Raw genomic sequence first — 27,248 nt, forward strand, 5'->3', positions numbered from 1 at the left:
GGGCTTCCAAAACGGTCATATTTTCCGGACAAGTCCGATAAATTATATAAATGACTTGTTGTGCCAAGGCTGAAACAGACAATTTAATATAGTCAGAAAAAAAATTGAAGTTTATGTGATCTTTTTGTCCTGCTGGACATGAAGACGTTGTAAGGAACCCAGGTACCAAATATAATTATTCTATTACTCATAATAAGTGAGTATATCAACTGACAAAAAAACTTTTTTTCAAGCAGTCACTGAACCATGAAAATGAGGTCGACAATGGACATATGAGAGACAGAAACTTGGTAACATAAGGTATCTGTATAGAAGGTATGAAGCATTCATGTCTTCTACCTTCTCAAATGTAAAGATTTCTACAAACAGTTCATACCATCACCACCTCTGGATTGTAATCCTTAAGTCTTGCATTCTGGTGAGACAAAAATCATGTATCAGGCTAAAATATCAATCAGTACACATTCAATGGATTTAGTGTAAAGACTTCATCAACATTCAGTGAAAAACATCATCTTGTGCACTGCCAAAATATAGGTATCTACAGTATGTAGGACTGTGAATGTTCATTGCTGTATAGCAATATCTAGTAATGCATTAATTTATTGATAACAATGTTTTAACAGAGAAAAAAATATTCAAAGATACAATTACAGTGTTAAATTGGTAAACTTCTACAATAAGTTTATTTAAAGGATCTATAAGTTTAGATGTATTGTATCTAAATATATGGTTAAATATGTAGAAATTTGATCCAAGCATACTAGAGCTTGTGCAAGACATTTTAAAATGCCTTTTATTTATCCAACAGCCAAAGTCCCATAACTCTGGAATAACATGTAGAAATTTTTTTTAATCAAATGTTGTGTTTGGTTCACCAATTCCAACAATTATGTAAAGTTTCGAGTACATCAATCCAAATAAACTCAAGTAATGGTACAGCATGTGAAAAATTTACTTAAATCTGACCATTAAAGTTCCGTAACTCTGGAACAATACATCATAAAATTGATAATATCGCAAAGAAACTTCCTTTTATCAATTCCAACAATAATGTAAAGTTTTGAGGAAATCAATCCATGCAAACTGGAGTTATTTGCACAATATGTGAAAAACTGTCTAATTCAAACTTCTAAATTCCCGTCACTGTGGAACTACAAAATTGAAAGGGAGTTTTCTTCCATCACTCCTAATGTTGTGTTGAAATTACATAAGAATTGGTAAAAACAAATTTGACAAACGGTCTGACAGACGGACATTGGTATACCATAATACATGCGTACAATAAAAATAAGGATGTGATATTCTGTCTTATTAACTTGTCATATATTTTAAAAGCTCACTTTATAATAAATAAGTGATCTAAGTTTCAAGTTGGCGTGACCACAAACTACCTATCAATGGGAGATAAGTCAAATGTAAAACATGTTCCAACTGCCCTTGTCCATTACAAATGCTTTATGTGTACGTCTAATGCATCTGGTACTTACTTTCCTTCAATTTATGTATATCCTGGTAGCTTTTCCATTTAACTGGATGTGGGAGAGTATTAAGGGAAGTTTTATTTTTTGACAATGGTTGGGGGTCATTTATAATTGTAGGTCCACTTAATGTTTGCAAAATTATACAATTAAGTTATGATGGTTGTTGGTTGATTTTGGAGTCCTTTCCTACACTTCCCCATCCTTTTAAATGGAATACCCCTGAAGGGTCTATTTTGCAATGTGGGTCTCATTTGGGTCTAAGCGTGACCCGGGATTGCCGATTTTTTGTAAGCGTGACACGTGAAAGTCAAATTTTTGTGCCGTGAAAACAGGAAATGAAGTCTAGCGGGACACGGGAAAACAGTAAGCGGGATTCGGGATCAGAACCCCCCAATGAGACCCCCTGCAATGGCATATACTTTTTTAATTTTGTTGAATGTTATTGTTCACATTTATTTGCTTTTCAAACTTTTGGCTCTGAGGTAAATCCAGAAGTGTTTCCAATACATGTACAGCAAAACAATATGTGTGGTTTTCATACAGACCCAACGATTTAATATAAAACATTTTTATTATGTATAACAATAACTATAGAGCTACAATAAAACTACAATGTTATAGAGAGAACACAGATTATAAAGAACGTATTAATGGAAGACATCACTCAGTATGATTTTCTGCCTATTGAACACATAGCTTATGCTGAACTATCTACTATGAATTAATTGTCCAATGAAAATTAAAGGACAAGGTATATTACGGGCCTTACTTGGCCCAAATTTTCACTGAAATTTTACTAATTATTAGAATAAAATCTAAATCTATGCAATCTTTCATCCTTTCAATCTCAGCGAATATTTATAATATCTTATAGATCTTACAACTTAAACTTTCACATATACCTATCAATTATTTTAAATGTAAAACATGAATTGTTGTAATGCTCTAATTAATAAGGCAAAAAACTTATCTCCTCTTTTGGACCAAAAACAATATGAAACTGTGAATATACATGAACTGTGCAAAAATCATTACCTCATTTTAATGTCAGAAGTTCTGAAGATCTGATTTTTAGATATTTTTTTTAAATTTATATTTTTAAAACCAGATACTGGTAGTTCATGAACACCACAAGATAAGACAAATAATGCTTATGAACAATTAAGATATATAAAGCTATCAAAATCCTACAAAGAAATAAAATTAAATCACTGACAAACAGCTATCTTTAAACAGAATTTAAATCAATACATTTTAAATAGTGATAGCTTTAAAAAAAAAAAAAAATTTAAATTCAACTACACAGTATTTTAACCAAAATCAGCAGGGTAATTTAATAAATAGTGAAAAGATGAATTTGACCGAAAAATACTGTACTAATATGGGAACTTTCGCAAAAATTGACCAAGCTCAATAACTGGTAAATTTCAATAAAACTGAAGAAAATAAAAATCCTGTCAATGTGCACATCATTCAGTATATGTACATCTGTTCAACAAATTCACGACTTTTTATCTTTTTAACTAAAAGAGGAGTATGATAGACAAACCATATATCCTATATGCACACAGAGATTTTGTCAGAGATAAATTAATTCAGCATTTCATCATGGAGGCATAAAAATTATCAAAGTACAGTGACTGATTTACTGATAAATGAAGTAAAAAGTGAGAACACAATTGAAGACTTTTAAAGTCATGTATGTAACCAAGAATTTGTTTGCTTTCCATCAGTTTCTTTATTTTAGTTGGCCTTAGCAGAAATTGATATAGTTTTTAGCTTTTTACATCCCTGAATAGGGGATTCTGTACAAACTGATTTAACAAAACACAAAAACAATCAATAATTATTGCAGTTATATCCCTTTGTCCAATCAACAGTTATCTCCCATTAGTGCAAAAAAAATAATACTTGTAACTTAAAAATATAACTGAATCCTGTTATGACCAAAAAATAATAATAATACAAAAACATTCTACTTAATAAACTGTATAAAGTTAATAAAAAAATCTTCATTAGACCTGTATATAAAATGATATGTATATATAAAAATATTATATAGTTAAAAATTAAAAAAAAACATTTAAATATTAATCAACAGCTTCAGGTGTAAATATAATGGTTTAACTGTCAACAGATTTAATTTTTTCCTTTTGAAATCAGTTGGTTTTTTGTATCTGAAAAAGATTAAAAACATCAAATGATAACAATTAATTGATTTAAATCTTACTGAAAGTTCAACATTTTTTTGCAATGTTTTTATTATTGAAAAATAATTGACATGATCGGTCTCACAGAAGTAAAAACTTCCACTTTAAATTTTGGTAGCATTTTTTGTATGCAGCATTTCCTGAAATCACATTTGTGTACATTGTTGAACAATCATAATAATAAATGCACACAATTATTTCTGAATTTGTAATATTAAACTTTAAAAGGGCTCTTGAAAAAATAAATAATCACTGAGATATGTTTTTTTTTCATAAAAGAAATGTCTGTCCTACCAACAAATAGGTGAAAACTTATTGTAATACTTTAGTTCAGAGATAGTCTGTTTTTCCGTGTCCGATTTCGTTTTACGTAAAAAATCTATGCAGTGTTGGGATCAGTACAACATCTTCTGCATGAAAGCATCAACATATGGACAATGTCACCTTACGGTAGGTTTTCATCAGGGAGTGGAAGTCAAACTAGAACAGCGTGGTAGACTATTTTGAGGTGGAAATCTAATTAAATCCTAACATTTGCGTAATTCACCTTTGTAAAAATCTAGGCATGTGCATAGAAAAATGTCACGTGATATGACTTTTACAATCTCCACATTGAAACAACAACTATCACGAAACTCTCCTATTGAACTGTAATTTCAATTTTCATTTACTTTTAAATGTTAACTCATTTTGATAGGAAAGGTGCCCCACTATCTGCAAGTTATAAATATTCGTATCAACTTTTTGAGGAATCTGTAGATGACCTGTTGCAAGGCAAAATTTCTGCCCCTATCCATTATGCCCTCATCTTCAAGAAGCAGTTCAACTTTCTTTCCCTTTCATTCTGATCAACTTATTTGCAGAAACTACCTATTGTATTAACTGTTAATTTGTTCTCGTCCATAATGTGCTTGAAATATTTGGTAATTTATGTTAAACAAGCAACAATCAATCAATCACTTTGATAGCATGAACTTTTCTGTGATAGTTTGTTATACAAATTACATTCCCAGAATGCAATTAATTTTTTGTATGGAAACAAATGATTTAGTAACAAATATTGATGATGTCAAGACAAATCTGCTAGCTTTCATTTCTAAAATTAAAGGACTTGTGCTTCTTTTGAGTTTTATATATAATCAAACAGCTTATTTTGAATGTTTCATGCTCATGAACAGGAACTTTGTCGGGAGTTATCTTTTTTTCATTTATGGAATTAAATGCTGATGGAAGATTTTACAAGTTTTCTAGACACCAGAAGATTTAGAACTTGACATATTGTATAGACACTTATAATGAAGACTGTATGTTTCCTTCTAGATGTCTTGGAAGTTTTTGTATCATTGGAATGATGATTCATTATATACATAACATAAGATGAAATACATACAATTCTAAGGCAGCTTGTCCCTCTTTGATTTCATCTTTCTCCATAAAGGCCCAGCACTTAGTACTAACATCTTTTTTCTTTGGTTTGTAATGCTTCAATTCAAAAAATATTGCAAAACCTACAAAATATATAATATTAAGCATTTTAGTCTAAAACAAGCCTGCACCTTAGTGGCCAAGTGGTCATCTACAGAGACCAATAAGCTGTCAAAACTAAGGTGATGAGTTCTAACCCTATTTACGGCAAGGTGCATTGACTCCAATCTTAATTGACTAGGATTGCCAGTTTTCCTATCGAAGGTCGTGGTTCTCATCAGGCACTCCGACTTCCTCCACCAATAAAAACTGACCGCCACGAAATAGCACAATAGTGTTGAAAGTGGTGTTAAACACCAATCAATTAATAATTGACTAGGATTGCCAGTTTTCTTGTCAAAGGTTGTTGTTCTCTCTGGGTATTCCAGCTTTCTCTGCCAATAAAAACTGGCCACCAGGATACAGCATATGCAACAATAGGAGTTAAACACCAACAATCTATAAATCAGTCAGATAAAACATTTTTCTTTGCCACACATGTACATGGACCAGATTGTCATTAAAGAGCACATGAAAAGCCAATCCAGGAGGGAAACTGTACACTATTCGGCTAACAGTTCTATATTATTATTCCATTTTAAAATAACGTCCTCAAAAGCAGAATGTTTCTTGTGAACCACAATATAGATATATTCAACTTCATATAAACTGTTGAAATAGAGATTAGTTTTGCCTGTATGTTATTTTGATAGTAAAATGAAAATATTTAAATATTAAACTGTTGACACAGCAATATGTCTCATGTTTCGTAATTTTGATGGTATAATGCAAATGTTGAAATTAAAATGGCAATATTTAAACATGTAAACTATGCAAATCAATCAAACTCAATGAACCATGACTGAAGGTACATGGCCAAAAAACTCCATGGAGATGTGAAATGCCAATGCTTATAAAAACTGCATACCAAATAAATACCATTGACTTATCATAAGAGTTCCCTTTAAACTAACCTAAACACAAACTTTAACTTGGAAACAATGTAAAAGTTTCAAAGTCAATGAACCATGATGAGGGGATGGGGCCATATAATCTCCATGGAAATGAGACTTTTAAATGCCAATACAACTGTAAACCAAATATCATTGACTTAACATTAGTCGTTCATCTGAAACTGATCTAATCACAAACTTAACATGTAAATAATACAAAATATTCAAAATCAATGAACCATTACTGAGAGGGAGCCAAATAATCTCAATGGAAAGATGTGTCAATGCTAATATACCTGCATACCAAATATCATTGATGTACCACTGATAGTTCCCTTAAACTGATCTAATCACAAAATTATGCAAAACATTCAAAATCAATGAACCACGACTAATGGGGTGGCAAACAATCTCTATGGAAATGAAATGTGCCAATGCTAATACATCTGCATACCAAATATCATTGACCAACCACTAATGGTTCACCTTAAACTGATCTAATCACAAACTAATACATGTAAACTAAGCAAAAGTTTCGAAGTCAATAGACCATGACTGAGGGGGAGGGGCAAAATAATCTTGATGGAAATGAGATGTGTCAATGCTTATACAACTGCATACTAAATATCAATGATCTAACACTAGTGGTTCCTCATAAGCTTGACCTAATAAAAAAGGCAGTATTTTAACATGTAAACTAAGGGATTCATTCGAAGTCGATGAACCATGACTGAAGGGACAGACCAAAAAATCTCAATGGAAATAAGATGTGCCATTGCCAATGCTAATACAACTGCATACCAAAAATCATTGACTTTCCAGTAGTAGTTCACCTTAAAACTGAGCTAATCACAAACGTTAACAAGTTGTTGACGCTGTGACAATATTACAATAAGCAACATGACAAAAAAACAAAAATGGTTTACTATCAACACAGTTTTGTACACAAACATCATCATTGTACATCAAATTGAATATATTACAGAGGGAGAGAGAAAGGTAATTGTCAGATCCATTAATGTGCAAAATCTCTTGTGAATATGCTAAGTAATGGGAAATATGTGTTACACATGAACATTACCTAATGGCAAACTATCAATACACTTCTGTACAAAAACATCAACATTGTAAATCAAATAGCTTCCTTCCTTGTTCATAGCAATTGGTGTGTCCTGTGGAGCTGTCATATCACTACCACTAGCATCTGAAATTACACAATTATAGAATAACTAATCCATGAATTCAAATATACTGTAAATTCAGAAATTATTGCGAGATTCAGTTTCTTATAAATGCAAATAATGCGACTGGGTGAGAATGGCAATAATAAGAACTCTCATTCTGAAATCTGATAAATATATACCTTTATGCATGTTTTTCCATTCCTCAAAAATTGCAAAAATAAATGCATGCTTTAATTTCGCAATTTAAAGTTGTAACATATTCATGATTCAGTGAACAACACATTTATTCAGCTAATGAGTATAGAGCATGAGTTAATAAAAAATGCTGTTAGGTAGATAGTTGAATATTTTTCGATATTTCATTATTTGATTTCTCTGATAATTTTTTTTTTTATTACATTGATCATGGACTTTTTAATGGAAATAAAGTAGAAAATGCTAGGAACTCTTATCTATATCTACACATTCTAAATTCATTTTGATGCAAATCATCAACAATGTCTTGACAACAACACCAACTGTTGTGTGATGTAGATAAGAGAATAGAATTTATTTCAAGTGAAATTATCTCCTTTTATTTTTCTGTGAAATCACAGTATTTCATTGCACCCAATGTAATAATGCAACTTTATTTAAAATTTAAGTCTTCTTCAAACATGGTCCTTTTTGTAAAAGTTCTAAGAATGGGAAGTATTAAAAAACTGTGGATTCATCTAATTTTGTGTGTACTAATTTTTATGGTTTTAGAGGGAAAAAAATCATATTTTGGTGGATAATGGATTCTGATGGTAAGAATAATTCTTATTACATTGCACTTGTTTCAAAATAACAACCTTACACTGAAGCAATGAGCTAAAATGCTTAACTAGTTGATCAGCTTGTAGAGGTGAATTCATACAGCAATTAGGTAAAACATTTTAGAAATTGGCTTCACAGTCTTAAAGAATATGCACAGTAATGGGAAATAACAAATATATCCAAGGAATGGGGCTGTAACTGTAAATCTCAGACATTTCACTACTTTCAAAATATTTATTAGTTTAATGCAATCAAACATCAATTTAATCAAATTTCTAAGACTTACAAATGGTAAGATTAGGATTTGAGGCAAGTATAAGTAACTTGCCAGTATTTATTCCATTTTTAAGGTTGAGTGAGCCTTGCCAAAGACATATATCATTCCTCAAAGGCAAGGGTCCAGCATGCATATTTTTTTGTAAGGCACAGAAACCGATTCATACTAAGCAACTCATGTTCATGCGATGTAAATTTTCCTAAATTTTGACAACAGCAAATAATTCAGGGTGTGTTCTCTATAAATATAAGTTTTGTTTTAATCCAAGCACTATGTATTTTGGTGGGAAGATTTGTAAAGGGCGGACAACCAAATTTTGGACACAGGGATTCATTTTGGAATAGAAAATTATACCTAAAAATATCAAATTTCATTAAAATCCCAGCATATTTTAAATACAGCATAAGAAGACATTTCTCAAAATTTTTGCCTACATCTATCCTCTTCCAGTGTTTCAGTTAGGCCATTTTCACAGGGCGGTCCGCCCGCCCTTTCCTAAGTGCCGCCCTGTGCCTTTTTTGCAGTTTCCAGGGCGCCCTGCCTTTTTGAAGATCGATTGTATTTTATTTTGTTCTTTATAAATGTTATGATCCGCCATTACGAAATTTTACCTTATGATTTTGTTTACGACCCCAAGCTAATCAACGATTACAACAGGTGTCATAATCTGTTGTTACAGATAATCCGTTTATCGGATGGGTCATAAATGATCATCAACATTAATTCATTCAAATAGAATCCGTCAGTCGGCATGAAGAAATGTTTATACGACTACACAATTTGCGATGTTTACCGTAGTTTCATGGAGAAAACGTAATTGACAGAAAGTCGAAAACCATAATCAACATGTTAAAAACATCGTTTCACTTGTTTTCTGTAAATTTTTTTAGCAAATTCAGACGTATTTGTCTTTGCCTGCCCTCACTTTTGATACGAAAATAACAAAACCGGCCGCCATTGTTAATCGTATTTACTTCTTCTATGTACTGTGTATAATCCTCCAAAGAAGGAGCACACCCGAATAAAGAAAGATAACTCATTTTTATTTTTCCTACCATTGAGTTACCTCCTTAAGATATTCTAAGATATGTCTACATACTTCTGGCTTTATAATTTATATGTTTAGGTCTTTTGACTTATGGGAAAAGTTAAAGAGGGTGTTTGTAGCAGGGTGGGTAGGGTGCCTTGGTCATCTTTTTCTGTATTCTTTATTTTTAATACAAATTTTCACTGTTCACTACATCCTAACATTGTGCATTTACTGAGCACAGCTGCTGTATTGCCATTAAGCACAGCAGAGACAGAAAGGGCCTTTCCCAGGTATAACTTGTATGACCATAGAAACAGAATGAAGCAGGAAACCCTGCAAAACATACTGCATATAAAGCTAAACTGTGACAAGCAATGCCTTGAAAACTTGTGTGATAAGGTGGTTGACAAGTTTTTTCAGCATAAAAAGTAGACAGATAGAGTTTTATCTGGGCTAATCATGTTGTACTTGTATATATATATAACCATTGATTCAATGAATAAAGACAATGTTTGATTAATATCTTTATTAAAACATGCCCTTTTCATATAATCATATCACGCGTTAAATGCCCTTTTTCAGGATTGGCACCCTGCCCTTTTGAAATCCTAGCTGGAACACTGTCTTCTTTTGATAAAAAAAAATATAATTTTTTGACGCACATAATAATAATAATAATAATAATGCAATATGTCAAGTTCTAAATTGTTTGGAGTCTTGAAAATTTGTAAATAGGATATTACACATATATATATATATCAATTTTTTTGAAATCCTAGCACAAAATGATATTTCTGAAAATTTGTAATTTTTCAGCCGAAAGTAAGTTTTATACACATTTAAAAAAAAAAAAATTGACAAATGGAATGAATTTGGAATAGGTTATTATATCTATGTATCACTTTTCATTGAAATCCTTAAACAAATATAAAAGAAAAATGTGTCTGAGGACACAAATGCTCAAGCTTTGCAACAAAAATGGGACAGGGAGAAAGACGGAAAGACGGAAGGATGGAAAGACAAAAAGCCAAGGGTAACACTTCATGCCCCCGTCACCTAGTTTTTACCCCAAAAAGTATTACAAAAATAATTTTCTGTCATTGGGAATCAATTTTTTTGAAAATAGCATTACATAACTTATATGTTGAATTTCAAGCACAAAAAAATGTTTCTCAAAATTCTGAACAAAAGCAAAGTTTTTACCACAATGTTGTCTAAATTTTCAAAAAACGAAAGGGACCTCCCTTTTATAAGAATTAAAACTGTGCATAAAAATTTTAAAAACTGGTTGAGACAATCATGCTGGTACACAGAGAGAGTAATTACAGCATGACACACACCACTGACTAGTCAACATGGTCAATGTGGCCCTTGTAACCATTCAAATATGAAATTTGATTCCTATGCTGATTTTTTACGACAAAATGCAAACTTTACCCATTCATCTAAAAAATTCTGATGTTTCCTATCTTTTTTTTACTCACCCACATTACACTTCATAGAAATCAATGCTAACTAATTTTTTTTAATTTGCAAACCTTTAACAGAAACAGTGATGAATGGGTCAATGTATGATACAGCATCTTTCAGACCAATCTTCTCTACCCTGATAGAAAGCATCGGTAATCCTCCGAAGGAAACTGGCTTTGGTAACAAACTTCCTTTAACTGAAACATCATATACAAAAAAGGCATCTAAAAGTCAAAAGGCATAAATCACTTTCAGATACAGGAAAACACGTCAAGTGATGAAACAGATAGATATTCTTACATGCCTTTCCATGCGGAAAATGCTGGATTAAGGTGATACCAAACACCTTGACTGAAATTAATTTGGCTCATTTAATTTTCATAAAATTTTGACAAAATATTTACTTTGACCCTTTGACAACAAAATAAAAATTTAAAAAAATTTGAACCATAAACTTTAGCGGAAAAATTTCATTGGATATATAGCAGTTTGACTAACACTAATTTTGTTCAATGAGAAGCTTAATATTTCCTTAACAAAAAAACATGATTAAAACGTTCAGCTGATTTTTACAGAGTTATCTCCCTGTAGCGTTATGTACCACCTAGGTATAATGGTGTCAAATCTAAATTTTTCATGGTTTGAGGAAAAACTTGTATTGTCGTGGATATTTGATTTCATGGTTTTGTCAAAGTCTACATACAAGCCTATAGAACATGTATACTTTGTTGAACATTTAAATTCATGGTTAAGGCATACCAACGAAATCCACAAAAATTGGTATCCCACGAATATTAAATCCTCAGTATAAAATATCAATTCAAATGTCATAAGTCTTAAAACAATAGAAATGCATCGTTTTGTGTGCACATTAAACTGGTTTAACCCCATTACTTTTTGTGCCTGTACAAAGTTAGACTATCTGAAGCATGTTTTTCTTCGTTGTTGATGTTTTTGTTTGTACTTCTGATGGGTTTTTTTTCAGAGGAGTAGGGAGTTGGATGTTGATATGGTCTGATGTTCTCTCCAGTATTTTGGTGATTTTGGTAAAATTTACCTTTTTCTTGTCTGTCATCTTCATTGTCAGAACTGTGTTGTGTCCTAAAATACATGAACAAAGTTGTTATTTAAATTGATTAAAATTGCTTGACAAAAATATCTACATCAATGTAGATACCTAATAAAGGATTTATTCAAATATAACTTTTTAGATGAGTATCAAACATTATTTCATACCTTAAATAATACAAGAAATTTTCAAAATATCCACCCAAAATCAAAAGGGTGGTCAAAAATTTATAAGATTTCATAGAATAAATCAACGACAAATAATCAACTTTGTGTCGGACTATGTAATATTCATGAGTAGAAACAACAATATTTTCAGCTTATTTTGTTCCTTAACTAATGCTCTTCTGACTTATAGTATCAATTTTAAATTCTAGATTTTTTAAATTTCATCTAAGTACACCCTTAAAAAGGACAATAAGTAGAAGACTAAAAACTTTACAATATATTATTTGCAAAAAATGTCAAGAAAACATGGAATTTGGCAATTAAGGTAGTTCATAATTTCGAATTTTCTCATACTTTGTCAAAAGGAAGATTTTACTATGCTTTTTTCAAAAATATAATAAAAAGTATGGGTCACCGTGCTATTTTCCAAGCTATGAGTCGTTGAAAATTGCCTAAATTTGGTTAGATTGTTCATGAAAAAACACATTTGTGTGCATAAAAAAAATTCTATGAGATAGAATTTTGAAATAAATTGTAAGAAGATAGGTTTTATAATATGTTTTAAGAAAATAAAAAGAAAAAATGGTCTCACCGAACTTGTTTTCTTGCTACAAGTAAAAATTAAAAATTTCCCTATCAGTCCAGTATATATTTTTTACTAGAAGAGTCCCCCTTAAATGGCTTATTTGAAAAAAATGATTCTAAAAACATAAAAATTTGATATTTGTTTAAATATTTTGAATAATACAATAAATCACCAAGTTTTCTTTATATAAATAAACAATCTAACCATTAAATTGCAAATCTGTCTCCAAATTTGCAGATTTGGGCAAATAACGAGACCAATTTTGTATAGAGATTGTACAATCCAAGATGGCGGTATACCATGAATCTACCTTAATTCCAGCAGACTTAGTTGCTGTTCCATTGACATAGTCTCAACATCTCCTTTTTTATATTTTTAAAACAGCAATGGTACAGTTACTGCATTTTAGAATACAAATAAGAATGTGTGTCAATAGGAAACAATGACCATCTCACACTTTCACAATTCCTTGTTAATTAAACCATAAATTCTGAACCATAACTTATTTTTTTTTTTTTTAAACTGAATCATAACAAACATGTGTACTAGTGTACTAAGTTTGAAGTTGATGAAGCAGAACTTCATGGTGAGCTATCTTAAAATCAAAACTTTAACTTGATATATGACAGATGAACATGATGAAGGGATGAACAGACAGAAAACACACATATGCACTAACTGGAAAACATATTATTGTAGGTGGGGCTTAAAAAACATACTTGATTCCATTGAATGTCTGTGATTGTATTTGAGCTGCAGTCACATCTACTGGAAAATCTTTACTCTTCTGATTAAGAATATTCTGTAAAGCTGCAAATTATTTAATAGTTGAAATGAAATATCACTTTTGTAATTTCATGTATTTATGATAAATATTATAAAAATAATAGTGTTATATCCAGACATCAGTGGATCAAAATGTTTTACAACTAATACATAATAATGGGTCTTAAACCAATGTTCTATCTGAACTTCAGAGTTTGTGGAAAGTCAGATGTAAACAAAAGGGGCTCTAAAATAAACTATAATAAATTATTGAACTGGAAATGTTTGATAAATGTTTTTTTTTCAATTGGAATAATAACAAGAACTTTTCATTTTTATTCCAATTATTTGTCACTATTTATTTCATTGTTAATAGTATTACACAAGAGTGCACACACTGAAATGTCTCGCCTGTTTTACTGACCATTGATTTTATGTTGAAAGTCTTAAAGGTAATGGTTTTACTAAAAGCATTACCGAAACTTATCATTTTTAAAAATCTATGACAATGAGGTCAAGGTCAGATAAATTGTGTCAATCAGACATATACAACTTACAATTTTTTTATACACCAAATATAGTTGACCTATTGTGTATGCTAATTGAAAAGCAGACCAAACTATAAAAATAGGTCAAGGTCAGATCATACCTTCCAGACAAACATGTACACCTTACAATCATTCCATACACCAAATATATTTGACCTATTGCTTATAGTTCTTGAAAAACAGACAAAAACATAAACACATAACATTGAACAATGAACCATGAAAATGAGGTCAAGGTCAGATGAAACCTATCAGACAGACATGTACATCTCACAATCTTTCCATACACCAAATAAAGTAGACCTAATGCTTATAGTACTTGAAAAACAGACCAAAACACAAACACTTAACATTGATCAATGAACCATGAAAATGAGGTCAAGGTCAGATGATACATGCAAGACAGACTTGTACACCTTATAATCATTCCATACACCAAATATAGTTGACCTATTGGTTATAGTACTTGAAAAACAGAGTGAAACACAAAAACTTAACATTGACCAATGAACCATGAAAATGAGGTCAAGGTCAGTTGAAACCTGCCAGACTGACATGTACCCTTTACAATCATTCCATACACCAAATATAGTTGACCTACTGCTTATAGTATTTGAGAAACCGACCTAATCATGTAACTTTAACCTTGATCACTGATCAATTAAATGAGGTCGAGGTCAGGTGAACTCTGTCTGACGGACATGTAGATGTTGCAAGGAACCCATATACCAAATAAAGTTATCCTATTACTCATAATAAGTGAGAAATTCACATGACAAAAAACTCAAATTTTTTTAAGCAGTCGCTGAACCATGAAAATGAGGTCAAGGACAATGGACATGTGATTGACATATGATTGACGGAAACTTCGTAACATAAGGTATCTGCATACAAGATATGAAGCATCCAGGTCTTCTACCTTCAGAAATATAAAGCTTTATATAAATCACTGTTCATATAGAACTAACTTGTGACAACTTACAAGAAAATTAACTTACACTTGCAAGTTTTTTACTATAGAGCCCATGTTATAGGATGGATCTATAAAAAAATATTTTTTGGAGCTAAAAATTGATGATCTTTTTTATTAGATACATTTATTAAATCAGTTTCATATCTTAGAGAATTACAAATATATGAAGAAAAAATTATTCACTTACTATTTCCGATCTTTTTCAAATCATCTAACAAAATTCCCTCTATACTTCCTGGATTCTGAAAATTTATAAATATAATGTGTTAGTCTTCATGGAAAGATTTGTCTCCCCTTTAATGATATAAGCAAAAATGACTAAGTCTATGTTTTGTCATTGGAAAACTCAACATCCACTTAGATAAAAAAAAATATCAAATAGCATGTATTTGTATACAACTCCATTCAACATTTGGCTGGATTCTGACATATTTTTGTCCAGGAGTGTTGCAGATTAACAAACTGATATTGGAAGAAATGACTACGTCTATGATTTGATATAGGAACCCCCCAAAAAATCACTAAAGTTATTAATTGAAATGGCAGGTGCATAATTTCATATCCTGTAGAAGAATCTGTGTGCAATTTTGGTTAAATTCTGCAAGGCCTTTTCAATATATTTCAAATATTAACATAAAATGCCATGCTGATGACAAAGAAGAAGAAAGACAACGGAATTTATACCTATGTGTGACTAGCGACAGTTGGAAATTGTAAGGTGAAACAATAACTGCATTATTTTAACAGAGTTATAAAGAAAATTCTGAGAATTAAACTTCAGAATTACCAAAAAAATCCAGCTTTGAAGCAAGCATTCATTGTAATTTGACAATAAAAAAAAAAAATTGGTATTTTTCATCACATAATTTTTTTAATATACATATTTATAGTCCCTTGCACTTATGTATTTATGCAGTCCTGTATGGTATGATTAAGTCTGCAAGGAATTAACTAGCCTGGAATTCAGTATTTTTGTACTAGAATGGTTATACTCGACATGAAATGGTATTTGAAAAAAAAAATCTTCAACTGAAAGATGTTTTATTAGTAATTCTAAGATTATTATCCTGACCAGTCTTAACTTGTTGTACATGAAGTAACTCTACTATGTTTGATACTTTAGGATTTCTAATCTTAAGTTTTAAGTATCACTATTAAGAAAAAAAGTAAAAAATTCAACCTAAGTCATTGACAGGAGAATTGTAGGTCAAAGTGACCTAAGTTTTCTTTAAGGGCCTAGGTGGCCATGTGGTTTAAGTCATTCATCTGTAGTAGCCCTAGCTTGCCAACTCTGGGGTTGTGAGATTCAAACCCAATCGTGGTGAGGTCTTAATTGACAAGGATTTCAGTTTCTTGCAGTGGTCAGTGGTTATATCCAGGTACCCTGGCTTCCTCTTCCAATAAAAACTTGCCGCCATTATATAGCCATAGTAACTGAAAGTGGCATTTAGTACCAAAAAACAAACAAACAAACTTTCATTTCTTTAAAGAGGTTAGATAATTTTTCACATCAAGCTATATGATTGTATGTAAATCATTATGTACAAGCAGAACTCTCAGGGTAAACACTCTGTACTTTTATGACACATTTTAATGCTCCAAAAGACAAAATATGCCTTCTTACATGAGATGATTTGGTGAATAAGGATCCTGAAATTTGGGGATTGAGGATTGAAGTTTTAAGTTTTAAGTGACCAAATTTTTTATATATTTTGGCAAAATTTGATCACTTACGTTATGAGAAAAACTTACAACTTCAATCCTTAATTATTGTTAATGCAACCTAAAAGGTAATTTGTGAGTGTTGTTAATAAGGGATGACTATTCCATCACCAAAGACAGCAATTTAGTTCTATGTAAACTATCACAGCTATCCAATCAAAAGACACCTTTAAAATTAACCTCTAATCCTTTTACAAAATCTGACTACCAGTCTATCAACTTACATGAATTTCTCTAACAATCCATTTAAAATGCAATGTAAGTAAATTAATTTCATTTATAAATCTTATAGTAAAATCAAAATATATCTTGGGAAAACTAAATTTTACTTCCTCTTTTTTAACCTAATGAATTTCTAACTATAATTGAATCAAGAATAGACTATAAATCTTCATAAAAGTTACATCCCTTCAGAAGTCCTGAGGAATAATATGCAGAGCTTCTGTGAGAATTTATCATACCAAAGGCTTATATCTGAATTTACATGTTATAATGTTATATTTGGTTTGTTTAAACATCATATCAGTGCTTTCAATCTAACTCGAGTATTTAGCTGAAAACAATTGTCAATAAAATGCTTCGCTGGGCACAGCTTGATACGACCGCAAATTCGAACCCTGAACAGTTGGGGCAAGTATGGACACAACATTCAAGCTTGATACAGCTCTGAATTTGGATTGTGATTAAATATTTGACACAGCATAGGTTTCTGACACAGAAAGAATGTGGTCTAATAACTTCAATTTTTTTAATTTACCTATTATGGTCCAATGTCCAAAATCAAAATACATGGTTAGATTCAGCATATCAAAGTACCCCAAGAATTCAATTTTTGTTAAAATCAAACTAAGTTTAATTTTGGACCCTTTGGACCTTAATGTAGACCAATTTAAAAAACGAGACCCAAAATTAAAAATCTAAAAACACGGTTAGATTTGGCATATCAAAGAACCCCAATAATTCAATTTTTGATGAAATCAAACAAAGTTTAATTTTGGACCCTTTTGACCTCAATATGAACCAATTTGATAGCGGGCCCACAAATAAAAAATCTAAATACATGGTAAGATTCAGCATATCAAAGAACTCCATATATTCAATTTTTGTTGAAATCAAACAAAGTTTAATTTTGGACCCCAATTTGGACCAACTTGAAAACTGGGCCACAAATCTAAAATCTAAATACATGTTTAGATTCAGCATATCAAAGAACCCCATATATTCAATTTTTGTTGAAATCAAACAAAGTTTAATTTTGGACCCCAGTTTGGACCAACTTGAAAACTGGGCAAAAAATCTAAAATCTAAATACATGTTTAGATTCAGCATATCAAAGAACCCCATATATTCAATTTTTGTTGAAATCAAACAAAGTTTTATTTTGGACCCCAACTTGGACCAACTTGAAAACTGGGCCCATAATCAAAAATCTAAACACATGTTTAGATTCAGCATATCAAAGAACCCCAAGAATTCAATTTTTGTTAAAATCAAACTAAGTTTAATTTTGGACCCTTTGGACCTTAATGTAGACCAATTTAAAAAACGGGACCCAAAATTAAAAATCTAAATACACGGTTAGGTTTGGCATATCAAAGAACCCCAATAATTCAATTTTTGATGAAATCAAACAAAGTTTAATTTTGGACCCTTTTGACCTCAATATGAACCAATTTGATAGCGGGCCCACAAATAAAAAATCTAAATACATGGTAAGATTCAGCATATCAAAGAATCCCATATAAACAATTTTTGTTGAAATCAAACAAAGTTTAATTTTGGACCCCAGTTTGGACCAACTTGAAAACTGGGCAAAAAATCTAAAATCTAAATACATGTTTAGATTCAGCATATCAAAGAACCCCATATATTCAATTTTTGTTGAAATCAAACAAAGTTTTATTTTGGACCCCAACTTGGACCAACTTGAAAACTGGGCCCATAATCAAAAATCTAAACACATGTTTAGATTCAGCATATCAAAGAACCCCAAGAATTCAATTTTTGTTAAAATCAAACAAAGTTTAATTTTGGACCCTTTGGACCTTAATGTAGAACAATTTGAAAACTGGATCCAAAATTAAAAATCTAAATACACGGTTAGATTCGGCATAACAAATAAATAAATGTGGTCAAAGATTTTACAAATCTATTGCGCCATACTGTGCAATTAAAGATTACTTCTTGAAATTTTTCAATATTTGAAATTTGAAAAAAAAAAATATTTGAAGAATAATTCTTTTTAATTTCTGAAATCTGAAATGAGAAAAAATTGACCCCCCACAATTTCTTTTTACACCCCCCCCCCTTTTTTTCCCCAAACCATAATTACCCATTTAAATTTACCATAGTGCTAACTTAATCTATTTTATAATAGAATTTAAAATATAGTGTCAAATCTTTCATATGGATTTTTTTGTAAAAAAAAAAGATGCAACATTTGCAGATATTTTTACTGGTCTTCCTTTATAAATATGCATTTCTTTAAACATAATTTAAAAGCAGTGTAAGGGAAGTAACCAAAACGTTGTATTTGGATTACCTCCCTTACACTGTTTTAAATTATCTTAATTGTTCATTAACCATTACTTTATACATAATTTAAAAGCAGTGTAAGGGAGATAATTTCAATGATGTATTTGATTTATCTCCCTTACACTGCTTTAAATTATGTTTTGTACTAAAGTATTTGTCCATTAACCAGGACAACCTTGTTTTTCCCCCTTTTTTGCCCCTAATTCTTAAACGGTTTGAGCCATAACCCCCCAAAGCAAATCCTAACCATCCCTTTGTGGTATGGAAACATAAGTATAATTTCAGAGAGATCCATACACCGTTCCACAGTTATTGTCTGGAAACTAGAAAATGCTTATTTTTGGCCCCTTTTTGGCCCCTAATTCCTAACTGTTGGTACCATAACCCCCAAAATCAATCCCCACCTTCCTTTTGTTGTATTGAACCTTATGGTGAAATTTCATAGAGATCCATTCACTTAAACTAAAGTTAGAGTGCGAAAACTAATGCGTCTTCGGACGACGACGCTGGACGACGACGCCGGACGACGACGACGACGCCAACGTCATACCAATATACGACCACAAAAATTTTTTTGCGGTCGTACAAAAAAAAGGTTATGAATATGTTATTTTCAACTGTTCATCATTATTCTGCATTGATAAGGGAAGTAACTTGTATAAATAAATAATTTCAGAATCAATTCAGTATTTAAAGAATTACACTATATCTTTCAATGCATATCATCATTGTGATTAAAAATTGTATACATTTTGATGAAAAAAATTAACAAAATGAATATTTAATCATTAATAATTAAAGAAAAACACAAACCTGCAATGATTTACACCTTAGATCCAAGCAAATAGATATCTTTGAAAGTATTTTCTGTAATGAAAATACAAAAATTAATTTAACAAAAATGTTTGTGGTTTACATGATACAATGTTAATAAATTTGTAATAGCATTTTCAATAACCATTTATTTCTGACATTTCAGCCTCTTGTCAACAATAAATTCAAATTAAAGGTAAAATCATGAATTAGTTTTCTTGGACATTAGTTTTTTTTTTTTTAAACTTTAATTCTGCATGCAGAAACTTTTCAATAAGAGCATTTCATTGTGCTTTTCCAAAGTCAAGAATCAGACATTCATTGGTCTGCTATGTTATATATCTATTTAAGTCTAAAATTGTATTGTAAAACAGAATATTATCTTGAATCTATGGGCTTTTAACTTACAATGTGAATGTTAGTTCATTGCTAAATACCATGCATGGAGCTATAAATAATAGTCATGATAGTTGCTTATATTTACTGTACTACCTGAGATTTATCTCATGTACATACATTCCTTATAATTTCATTTTGTTTTATATTATATATATATATTCAAAACAGAATTCTGAATATGTATTCTGTAATGTCAGAAGATCAGGAATGATACAACCTGTATTTAGCCTCAAGTTTTTTAGTCAATGCATTTCTTTTCCTTGACCTGTTAAGCAACAAATGATACTGAGGTAGCAGATGATAGCAGTAGTTCAATAGCTGTAGCCTTTGTTTTAACAGTGTTAACTTACTTTTTGTTCATCGGTGAAAATTTGACAGTCCACATTGGAACATTGCAGGAGTTGCTTTGAAAGTCTGAAAAAAATTTAAAAAACTGAACCGACTATCTACATGTACATGTAGTTTAAAAAACTGAATGTATACATGCATACATACATGTACTCTGACATTGTAGTTCATTAAAGGAGAGACAGGAAAATTGTTTTTTGTACTCAAAAGATAATTTTTATATTTAAGAGTATCCTTGTGACTGATTGAAAGCTTTCTGTACATGAATCTCAACATCTATGGATTTCATTGAAACTTCACAAAAAGGTACATTACATTTTGCATAGTTTCTTCCGTTACCTATTTTAACAACGGACTCTGACTTCTTTTAAACTGAGCTTTACTGTGCTTTTTTTGTGTGCTTGTTTATTCCACATTGGCTAGTGGTATAGGGGGAGGGTTGACATCTCACAAAATATGTTTAACCCCGCCACATGCTTGCACCTGTCCCAAGTCAGGAACTTCTAGCCTTTGTTAGTCTTGTGTGTTTTTAAATTTTGGTTCATTTCTATCTTTCAGAGTTAAGTGTAGTTTGAGCTGGTATACATTTTTGTTTATGGGCCAGCTGAAGCACGTCTCCGGGTGCTGGATTTTCTCACGGCGTTGAAGACCCAAAGGTGGCCTTGGGCAGTTTTCTGCTATTTGGTAGTGTTATTGTCTCTTTGACCATGTGTTGACACATTCCCTGTTTCCATTCTCTATTCTATGCAGTACACGTACATAAAATGAAGATATGAAGAAAGTATGACTGTTGACATGGCTGCCATGTTGTAAAGCATTGTAGCAGTTCCCAAAAATTTGTTAATCTGACCAAAAAGGTTCATGAAATTAATATAAGGGCTTCTTCCTCTTTGGAAGGTACAGTATAGTTTGGGAGTATTTTGCCATGTCCATTTGTTGGAGGGGGTACAGAGCTTTTAAAGCCCTTTTTCTGAAATAATTAGCTTCAGTACATGTAGATTCCATCATTTGTCGGGTTGTTTCTGGCATTGTTTTGGACTATCTCAAAGACAGATTTTAAAATACTGGGGTCATTTGGGGTGAGGGAGGGGAAGAACGTGTCAAAGGATATAGTGACATGAAAATATTGTGGCCAGAAAATGCACTAATTGGAAGATCGTGTATTGCTAGAGTCATGATATATATTTTCATGAGACCATCCAGTGTCAAAAGCAACACCTACAAATAACATAATTTGTTTTCATCACAAAAAACTTTTTTCTTTACTATTTAACAGCAACATTATGTCAAAGAATTGGTATGAGAATAATAAAACAAATATTGTTATGTTTATGGGTTGTAAACTTCCCCCTTAACTATTTTCAGTTATATTTAGCCTAAGGTTGTCCTTAGAAGTTTCGCTGGGATTGTTTACTCGTGCTATAGACTTGATGTCCAGACTTGGATATTTAAATCTCGTCTGGACAATATTTCTTTACATTCAGGAAAACTTCCATACTGGCAAGTTGAACTTTAAAATTAATTTTATTCAGTTTCAGTGTTTGACTTCAATGTTCAATATTTATTTCTTTACAAACTTATATTTTTTGGGTTTTATAGTCTACATTTCTGTTAGAAAAGAATAGAAAAAATTGTACACTCTTTGAATACTAGTTTTTTTATGAACAACAGGTTTATAAAGAGACGGGATACATTTTGATAGAGATATTCAAGAAGATGGTTAATCGGAGAAGGATATTTTAGAGTTATGGTTGTCAATCTTCTGAATTGTTCGAGCCGTACTATGGAACTAAATTGTGTATTATCGCATGGTTTTTAAGTTCTTAAACCCGTCAATGCTATAGAATGATCAGTTTCAGACTGTGTTCTGGTTAGGCCAGGATTTAATTGGAATTAATTTAATACCATGTTTTTAATGGCCCCACCACAATTTGGTCGGGGCCATATAGTGTTACCCTTATCTGTCATTCTGCAACGAATAGTTATACAGATATTTTTTCTAAATGCCTTCACATATTGAGCTGATTTTTAGAATGTGTGTCTACTATGATGGTGTACATATCAAGTTAACGTTTGGTTCCTCTCTACTGATTTTTGCAGAAATTACAAGCTTTGGACTTTGAAAATTTCATGAAAATAACAGTTATACTGACTTTTTTTCTAACCGCCTTCACATATTAAGCCGATTTTCAGTACATGAGTTAACTATGATGAATTACTAATTGAGATTACATTTGGTTCCGCTCCTTTAATTTTTGCAGAACTTACAGGCTTTGGACTTCATGAAAATATCAGTTATATGAATGTTGAGTCTACTATGATAAGTTACAGATCAAGTTTAGGTTAGGTTCTGTTCCGCTGATTTGTGCCGAAATTACGACTTTGGACTTTGAAAATTTCGTGAAACAGTTATACTGACTTTTTTTCATAAGCCTACACATAATGAGCTGATTTTAAGTAAGTGAGTCTACTATGATGAAATATAGATCTACTTAAAGTTTGGTTCCGCTCCTCTGTTTTTTGCCGAAATTACAGGCTATAGGCTTTGAAAATTTTGTGAAGATAAGTTATACAGACTTTCATTCTAAATTTTGCACTGCTAAAAATGGCTTCAATCTTTTTTATCGAGCATGACCCTTTGTGTCGTTCCGACTCATCTAGTTTTTCTTCTGGACAGACTCTGGTCCCTGGTGCATGCAATTACGAGGTTCATGTTTTAGTCTCTCAAAGGACAGTGTTAACCAGTTGATGTATTTTTGTTATATCTCGGAATGTGTGACGTCATGAACTTGATTGATTGATGTTAGTTTTTTCTAAGAACAACTAGTGTACATAGTGTTTCCTGCAGCTTTTGAAAAGGGCAGAGTATTTTTGTTCTCAGAGGGCACTGTTAGGGCGATTGACTACACTTTAAGGGCATCATTTGCACGGAGGACTATACTTTTAGGGCACTCTTTACATAGATATAAAGGCACTGTTATTGATAAGGATTTAATAGAATATACCATTGTTTCATATGTATTGCCTGGCAGTGGTAATGTTCATCCCAGGCATCGTAAAATTTTAACTCAAACCATCACCTGGTTCCCTTTTAGATTGTCTACATTTTAAATTTGTAGAGGTACAAAGTTCCTATAAGATTCAATCATGAACTCACTGCCACTATTTTGTACTCTGTCGCTTCAAAACTGTTCAAACATAATTACGAAATTCAATAAAATTTCGGCCATTAAAATTTTTAGTTCGTTCCAAGAGAAATAACTCACAATGGTTTTGCTAAAAGATGAATGGCAGAACCAAATTACGGCGGGCGTTCTAAAATACGATGGAAAAGGGGCATGGCGCCAAATTTTATTCCTAAAAAGGGCAGGGCGCCATACCACGCCAAAACCTCCTATAGGAAACAATAGTACAATTCTTGATATTTCAGTAACTGGTCACATCTAAATTTCTAGTGTCTGAATTTAGAATTAAAAAAAAACTTACAGCACTAATACCATGAATACCAAACACTTTCATTTTTATTTGATTTATCATGGGCATTTTTCACTTCAAATGCATTGCACAGTTTTATCCTATAGGGCGAGGTTAGAAAATGTATTGAACGTTCACAGTTTAAAATGTCATATTGAGATACCACGATATTTGTGTTTTATTGTCTTGGATTAATAGATATGAAACTGTTCTATTGATCTTGGTTATTTATTATATGAGCGAATTCATTGCTTGGCACAATCATCACCTCTCATCATTTTTAGGTTTCTGACACCTGTCAGTTGTTGTAATGTGTTGGTTCTTAAAATTGTCAGTATGTTGTCTAAAGACCTGGTGGGAAAGCACAGACCGAACGGTTGAGTTACAAGGGTATTATTCTATGAGACAAAGTACTCTTAGATTAACCATCTTCTTTAATATCGCTATCAAAATCTGGGAACAGTACATCTAATTGGAAATGAATCTGATAGGCTTTTCAGTATAAAATATATAAAAAATACCGAGATTTATGGATTTTGGAAGCGTCCGACTGAAAAACTATTGGAACTGCTCAATAAATTAACCACATAATTCCAAACATTCAGCAAATACAATGAAATGATAAGTTTTAACGTAAAGTAGATATATTTTGTCATATAAAATGACCAATATAAGTGTGATTTATTTGATGTGAAGTGCTTTATAATGGTATGTGAAATTGACGGTTACCGAAAATGCCATCGGCACCATTTTTTATTACCCTGTTTGCATTATGAACCCTTCTGTTATGAAATGAATGCCATTATGACAAATTTGAAGTTATAGATTACAAGTTTTATACACTGGCATCACTTATTACTTAGTTTGAATGACATTTTATTGATATTATCAGTAGTGTTTCCCCTATCAAACAAAAAGGGCATGGTAACTTAATTGAAAAAGGGCATCTAGAGCGCGCAAAAATTTATAAAAAGGGCACCTATAGTGTATGGAAAATTAACAAAAGGGCACCTACAGTATGCTGAAAACAAGAAAGACAATAAATTGTCATATTGCATAGGTAAAGTATGTACTGGCAGTTGTTGATGGAATCAGAAATCAAGATAGCAAGTGTATTGTTTCAAAATAATATTGTATATGCATCTTTAAATAAAGATAAAAATTAACATTATTTCGGGTAAGAGCAAGGGACCAAGGATGTATGTATATTACTAGCTATACATCTTTGTCAGACTTTGAAGGACTAAGGCATACATTTACTAGGCAGTAATTACATGATTTGACTGATGTGGCACTTAAATATGAAGATTAGGATATAAGATCTGAAAATCTAGTTCAAAATTTCAATTCAATTAGTTTCAGGGGACAGTCCTCATCAACAAAAGTTGGGCCCTTTATTTAAACCAGGATTCACAATTTAAATGAACTTGTAGAATTTTGTAAGACTATTACAAGACATAATCAATATCCTTATAATAAGTTTAGATCGATATTAAGAATTCATTTCTATAAAGTTGGAACCAAGTAATTGTACAAATTCTTATTGGAACGATTCTAATAACTGTAAATTGTAAATTAATCGAGAATTGATCATGTTTATTTTCGATTTACAAATGAAATGTAAACGGGAAGTGACGGATTCATCTACGGATTGGTTTGTTTTAAAAAAAAGGCAGTAAATTATCATTTTTTGAATTTGATTTGCTTAGTAAGAACTATATTTGTCTCTCTCATTTATTTTAACCTAAATTTGTTTCGTAATTTACGTTTTAGTGTCTATAAATTCATAGGAATACTTTCACGCATGCGCAGTATATTGTAAACAATAAAGGAAGCACCTGTTTGACTCTTGAAAACTTTTCTGAACGTTTTGAATAAAGTTCTATCTTTTTAATTGAAATTGAGTGTTTTATACAAAAGATCAAGAAAATATGATCATTTGACGAAACTATGACAAACAAACTGCAAATTGTGATCGTTTTAGAAATATTGAAATTAAAAAGCGAGCTGTCCGGGGGAAAACAATTTTGATCAAATGACGAAACTGCGACAAACGAACTGCAAATTGTGGTCGTTGGCCTTGAGAAATATTGAAATTAAAATGCCGACTGACTGATTTTACAGGGGAAAATTATTATGGTGGTCATATATGAGGTTTATTAATAATTAACGGATTAGTGACCACTCCGATGGCGATAAGCGAATTAACTGTAATCACAACTTTATAACACCTGTTGTAAATGTTAATTAGCTGAGGGTCATAAACTTGTCAGAAACATGAAGACAGGAAGAAAGGGCATTTTTGAGACAATGGCGTCATCCAAAGAAGTGAAAAAAGGGCATGGCGTCATTTAGTAAGACAAAAGAAGGGCATGGCGTCATTTTAAAAGGGCATGCTTGGGGGAAACACTAATCAGAAATTATTAAGATAATAGCGGGTATGTATTGTACACGTCCGTTTCCGTATCGTGTCATTTATTAACTATGACCAGACAATAAATTGGCTTTAATGAGGTAGTGTCAAGTCCCTTTGATATATATATCCCATCTCTTTATTAAATAAAATAACTAGTTATTCAACGAGTATTCAAAACATACATAAACCCGTTTACATTGCAATATTCTTTGTCAAATTACTTAAATTAACCTCTGATATCCATCAATTGCTTCCAGTGGTTGACCCCACAAGTCTACATCGGTGCACCTTTCAAACGCTTTATGCCATGCAGCTATCAATTTATCTTCATCGTCAAGAAAAGACATTACAGAAAAACACTCATAATAAGTAAATATAGTGACAGAATATGTATCACTGTCTTTTCTTTGTATACAAATTCATTAATTTCATGAGGAAATGAGCGTGGGAATTTTTGTTTATTTTCTGCTCTGTGTCTAATTGACGCTTTCTGGTCAAAATCTTTTGGAGGCTTGTAAATATTCTTTGATGCGCATGCGTAAATATCTCTAAACAATTAACTT

The 27,248-nt window shown here is 31.5% G+C and overlaps 1 protein-coding gene across 2 annotated transcripts; it reads right to left on the reverse strand.

The window, feature by feature from the left end:
• Positions 1-2,036: 2,036 nt before the first annotated feature.
• LOC127698820 (axin interactor, dorsalization-associated protein-like) lies at positions 2,037-27,161 on the reverse strand. 2 transcript variants are annotated; one of them, XM_052202511.1, is made up of 10 exons: positions 26,917-27,161; positions 20,798-20,861; positions 20,049-20,102; positions 15,166-15,220; positions 13,412-13,502; positions 11,928-11,971; positions 10,939-11,094; positions 7,193-7,315; positions 5,085-5,202; positions 2,037-3,661 (listed from the first exon to the last, which is right to left on the reverse strand). In XM_052202511.1, exons 1-10 carry the CDS (start codon positions 27,030-27,032, stop codon positions 3,568-3,570), a joined length of 915 nt encoding a protein of 304 aa, XP_052058471.1. In that variant the 5' UTR covers positions 27,033-27,161; the 3' UTR covers positions 2,037-3,567. The 2 variants fall into 2 exon arrangements, with proteins under 2 accessions (XP_052058471.1, XP_052058472.1); XM_052202512.1 differs by having other exon boundaries at positions 10,939-11,067; positions 26,917-27,159.
• Positions 27,162-27,248: the final 87 nt, after the last annotated feature.

This window comes from Mytilus californianus, unplaced genomic scaffold, assembly GCF_021869535.1.
Source record: "Mytilus californianus isolate M0D057914Y unplaced genomic scaffold, xbMytCali1.0.p SCAF_4, whole genome shotgun sequence".
Classification (NCBI taxonomy): Eukaryota; Metazoa; Mollusca; class Bivalvia; order Mytilida; family Mytilidae; genus Mytilus; species Mytilus californianus.